This window comes from Ichthyophthirius multifiliis (assembly GCF_000220395.1).
Source record: "Ichthyophthirius multifiliis unplaced genomic scaffold scaff_1120509250723, whole genome shotgun sequence".
In the NCBI taxonomy this organism is placed as follows: Eukaryota; Ciliophora; class Oligohymenophorea; order Hymenostomatida; genus Ichthyophthirius; species Ichthyophthirius multifiliis.
The window spans coordinates 1-5,857 of NW_004086495.1; the positions used below are offsets into that span (position 1 = coordinate 1).

The following is a 5,857-nucleotide window of genomic DNA, read 5'->3' on the forward strand; positions in this document are numbered from 1 at the left end:
TTATAGAATATTGAATATAAAAACTAAACTTATATTAGCAACTGAAATATTAATAAAATATAAATAATCATTAAACAAAAATATAAAACATATTTATAATTTTTTATTTTGATTAATTTAATAAATTTATTTTCTTATTTTTTATTTCCAAATAATTGAATATAAAATAAAAAAAAAATGAATTAAATATGTTAAAGCTTTAAGTTTGATTTAACATCACCAAATCCAAATATTTGCAAAACTTGCAAGAATTTAAAAAAAGACCATACATAATAAAATTAGAGTAATTAAATAAATAATAAATTTTATAATAGAAAAAAAGAATAAATAATTACTATTAATACTAACTAAAATATTGAAAATAAAAATTATGAACCCTTAAATTATACAAAATAGTAATTATTTTTTATAAATAAATATATAATATCAAATAGGAATAAGCCATTATATAAAAAAGAGATAATAAATTTATAATAAGGATAGATTTAATTTGAGAATAAAATTAATGAAACCATTTAAAATTAAAAAAAATATATGTAAATGATTTTTATATTTTTAATATATTAAAAACATTCTTAAATTAGAATGATAATATTCCTCATAGTATTTAGAAAAATAATTAATTTTAAAGATTTAAAATTAAAAAATAGATGCGTAAATTACTTTAGCAAATGATTAAAAAATTTCTGAAGTAAACGTAAAAGTAGGAATTCAAAATATACCAAATAACTCCTAATAAAAAACAGAAATTCACTCTAATTGTCATAATAAAATTAAGGAAAACTATGTATATTAAAATTAAATGAAGAATAATAAAGGTAATATAAATAAACTTAGATAGTTAAAAATATAATTTTTTAAAATTAAATCTGTAATTAATATTAAGAATTAAACTAAATTGAACAAACAACTTTAAAATAAGAAAATATTAAGAAAACATTGGAATAGATGGTATAAAAAAAGTAGAATACCAAAAAAGAATAATAAAATGAAGTAATAATGTCGAAAAAAAATACATTTAAACATATATTTAATATTATTTTTCACAATAATATCTATTTTTTTTAAAAAAAAAAACCGAAAAAAGCCTAATGAAATATGTGCTAAATTTTAATTAGATATGGTTTCTAATAACCCATAAATATGTAAAAATTGTAAAAACTTAAAATAAGATCATTCTTAATAAGGTATATATATATATATATATATATATATTGTTTTAATTTTTTATAGAAAAAAAATATTTTAAATCAAATATATTTAGATTCCTTTAATAAAAAATAATCTAATATATAATAAGGGAATTAAAAGTAAAATTATATAATTTAATTTATTTAATTTTTAAAAAGTATTTTGTAAAAAGAGAAAATTGATAATAACAATAATTATACAAAAAAATAAATAATTAATTAAAATATATTAGTAAAAATTAAAATATAATAAAACAAATAAAATACTTTTTTTTAATAAAATTAAAAAATTAAAAGCAAAATAAAATATAGGAAGAAAATATTTAGACCAAATAATAAGAATAATAAATTTCATATTATAATAATTATTATGAAAATTAAGAAATAAAAATTAGTTAAAATATAAGTTAATAACAATAAATTAAACAAAACGAAAAAATATCAATTAAAAATAATTAATTTGTAGTAAATTTAGCTAATTTACTAGTAAAATCAAAACAATAATAATAAAATTGCAATTAACTAAATTAATCGTTTGATTTATAAAAAGATGAATAATTGATCAAAAGCATTTTAGAAAGGCCATTTTTTAAGAGGAACAATTAAAAAAAAAATAGAGAATTTTCAAGAACCTTAAAATATAGAATGAATTAAATTCTATAAAGAAATAATTTATATTAATACAAAAAATTTAAAATATTTTTTTTTCTTCATATCAAATTAATAATTATAATAAAGTTTATTAAAAATAGAATATTAAGATATTCTAAAATTATTTATATTTTCAAAATATGATTTTTATATTAAAACTATAAATTAATATAAAAAATATAAGAATAATATTTTCTTATAAATATTTTATTATTAAAAATAATTTAGCATGTATTAAAACGTATAATTATTATAATTATAGTAGTAAAAAATATTATATGTTTAAACTTTATTTACTATCAATTTCTACAAGTAAACAATATTTCGATCTTCAATTTATTTCAATATTTATTATTTCATCAGGAACAACATTTTAATTATTATATTGATATTGTTTTAAACATTTTTTAAAAAATAGAATTTATTTTTAGGCACTATATTTATTATTCTTAATTATTTTACTTCTTTATTATTATGCTTTTTAATTTAATTTATAAAAATTTTGTAACTTAAAAGATTAAAAAAATTAAAAAATGTAACATTTATTTTATTGATTTTTTTTTTATTATTAAATATATAAAGTTGATAATCTTATATTAAAATAATATAAGAAAGTATTAAATATTATAAAAAAATAATCATCATATATTATTTTCTTATAACAAATTATTCCATTTTATAAATATATATTTATATTTTTTAATATTTACTTAAATAACATAAAACATTATTTATTAAAGCGTTCTTTCCTTCCTCCATTATAATTTTTAATGACTAAAAAGTATTTAATACAATTCTGTTTCTAATAAACGAAAAAAGTTTTTTGAACATTTTGTTGTTGTTTTTGATGTAAAAATTGTTAAAGCTATAAAATTTTAATATAATATTTTACATTTTTAGTTAATTTTTTTTATATAATTTATATAAAAAAAAACACTCGAAAATAGAAAATAAATTAAAAAAGGCATATAATTTTCAAATAAAATAATAAAGAAAAATTAATAATATTTTCTAAAAATAAAAATATAAATTATATATAAAATTTAAAAAATACTTTATATATTAAAAAAAAGGAAAAGTAATTATATGGATTACTTTTACATATTTCTTGCTGAAATGGCAATGAACTGCTTTATATTAATATTAGGTTTATGCTTATGGAAAATAATATGGTTAGATAACCACGAGACTAAGTTTCCATAAAAATATAAAGATTAAAAAGAAGGATTATCATTAAAATCGTTTATAGATGTTATAAATTAAATGATAAAATATATGAATGAGTTTGACCCAATATATTGGATAAGAAATTGTGGTTTTGATGGCTATAGTTATCTATATTTTTAGCGATAAATGCTATTATTTATTTTTAATCTGGTTTGTTTATAATTTGCTGCATTTGTTATTATTCATTTAAGCGAAAAACTTAATTTAATCCTTATTATTATTACTATATATCAACTAATTTTTCTTAGTATAAAATGATAATTTTTTTGTTTATTTTAAGTGCTCTTTTCATAAATAGGTTAATTTTCATAAGACATACTCTTCAAAATGAATATATAGATATTAATTTAATTAAAAACAAAAAAAAAGGACTTTAATGGATGTAATAAAGAACTTTACATGTATAAGGACTTTTACATAACGATTTATCAGGCGAAATTTTAAAGAGGAAAATACATGAAGAACTTGCAAAATAAAAAATTTACAGTTAAATTGATTAAATAATTGTTATCCCTGCTTATGCCCAATTATTATAGCTCGAATATGATATGGGCGAGCTTGAATTTGCTAAATAGATTTATGAAAATAATAAAAATAGTATTTTATTTAAATTCCTTTTACCAGTTATATATAAAGATAAATAAAGATAGATAAAATAAAGTTTATAAATTGAAGATAAATTGAGTGATGAAATTGCTAAAACTTTTTTAGGTTGTGGGCATGGCATTATTTGCTTTGATAGTATTGAGGCTGCAAAATTTTGTCTACATAAATTTAGGTAAAAATAAAAAAAGTAATTTTTTTTAAAATATATTATTTTTCATATATAATTTTTTTAATTTACAGTCCTAATAAGACAATCATATAAATTGCATTTGAATCTATAATTGAAAAATTTAAAAATTGTTTTGCCTAAAATAATAATTAAAGATAGCTTATAAGATCTACAAGTATAACAGCACCTTCTCCTTTTTAAGAGTAATTAAATAACTGACATTAGTTTTTTTTAATAATTAAACAAAACAAAAGATTTTCCATAAGTTGTTAAGAAGTTCCAGATCCAAATGATATAGTATGGCTAAATTTAGTTGGTGAAAGTAGAGGATTAAATTTTTTTAGATAAATTTTGATTAGTATTATTTTTATTTTCCTTTTTATTTTCTTATCTACTCCTGCTGCTATTTTTACTATTTTATAAAAATATATAAATATAAATATTGTTTTTTAATGGGTTTAAAATATTCCATAGCCTTTTGGACCTGTTTTAGTAGTTTATATTCCTGCTCTCATTGTTGTTTTATTAAATTAAGTTGTTTAATTATTTATTGATTTAGTTAGTATTTTTTTCATTTTCTATATTTTATAAATGTTTTTCTTAAAAAAAGCTTAATTCTAAAAATTTCAAAGACATTCTACTTTTTAGATTAGTATTTTTAGGAAATATTATGTTTATTTATTATTTAATGTAATTATTGTACCATGTTTTTTTATGGCTTCTAATGGTATTTTATTATATTATATATGTAAAAAAAAATTAATAAAAAAGCACCTGTTTATTAGATTATTACTGGAAAAGTATAAATATAACTATAAGAAGCTTTAAAAAGAATTTATACAGCACATAATGGAGTATTTAATTTTAATAAATAAAAATAAAATTATTATCATAGTTAGTTTTTGCAACTATTATTGCATAAAGTGGTTCTTTAACAGTATTTGTTTATATAAATAGAATGGGAGACATCTTTACAAATTATATGAGCACTTATTTAGCATACAATAGGAGGATTTATTAGAATGATGGAAAAAGTTATTTAAGAAACACTGATTCAGTATTTCAATATGGTTATTTTATTTCTTAAATGTTAATAATTTTATCAATAGTATTTTGTTTTATGTAAAAAAACAAAAATAGAAATATTCTATAATTTTTTATATATATAAGGCTTACATCCATGTGGATTGTTATTTCTGGTTTATTTTACTTTATTGTTAAGCATTTTCTTGATTCTTATTTGCTTTTAATTGTTCATTAAAGAGAATTAGAAAGCTCAGGCCATTAAGTATATGAAAAATTAATATGTATTATATTTAATTATTAATAAAGATTACAAAAATACTATAATATGCTACTGTTGGCATTCTCATATGCTAATTATAATATTTAGCATTTTTTATATTAAAAAATGATTTATATTCCGTTATTATTGCTGGAATTCTAATTTTTGGAACAATTATAATATTTTTTATAATCGGAAAACCATTATTCGAAATAGGCCTTATAGACAAAAGTGATGATTAAGCAATAAATATTTTCAGAAAATATAATAAAAATTTAATAAAATAATAATGGAGATAAATATATAAACATCCTTTAGTTTATTAAGGAAATTAACCTGCAGTTGGTGAAAAATAATAACTTTAGCAATATTATCAATCTTAAATTTCACAAAGAGGAAATAAAAGTTAATCATAACAATAATTTCAATTTAATAAAGAAAAACATAAATAGAGTACTTAGCTATATAAAGGATAATAATACAAAGAAAACAAATTAAAAACATTCCGCTGATAAAAATTATACTATCCATACAATAAGCGAAATCGATAGTCAATAAGATGCTTGATTTATTTAATATGAAATAAAAATTAATAATAAAATGTATAAATTTTTTCTTTTTTTATATAATATGTATTTAATTTTTTTTTTTTAAATTATTGTTTTAATTAATTTTAATAAAAGAAATTACAAATACCTTTAAAAAATTAAAATATTAATGAGTAAACCT

At 16.5% G+C, this 5,857-nt stretch overlaps 1 protein-coding gene across 1 annotated transcript, besides 7 other annotated features; it reads left to right on the forward strand. All coding sequences in view use genetic code 6, as the record gives it.

Moving 5' to 3' along the window:
* Positions 1–1,188: 1,188 nt before the first annotated feature.
* Positions 1,189–1,215: a microsatellite.
* Positions 1,216–1,407: 192 nt separating this feature from the next.
* Positions 1,408–1,456: a microsatellite.
* Positions 1,457–1,990: 534 nt separating this feature from the next.
* Positions 1,991–2,034: a microsatellite.
* An 819-nt stretch (positions 2,035–2,853) lies between these two features.
* Positions 2,854–2,910: a microsatellite.
* A 1,004-nt stretch (positions 2,911–3,914) lies between these two features.
* IMG5_091600 (hypothetical protein) lies at positions 3,915–5,131 on the forward strand (the record flags this gene model as incomplete). Its single annotated transcript, XM_004035670.1, has 5 exons — positions 3,915–4,046; positions 4,098–4,570; positions 4,615–4,697; positions 4,739–4,965; positions 5,014–5,131. Coding segments are annotated over 5 exons (1,032 nt in total), but the record flags the coding sequence as incomplete, so codon positions are not given.
* Positions 5,132–5,723: 592 nt separating this feature from the next.
* Positions 5,724–5,780: a microsatellite.
* Positions 5,739–5,797: a microsatellite.
* Positions 5,745–5,803: a microsatellite.
* Positions 5,804–5,857: the final 54 nt, after the last annotated feature.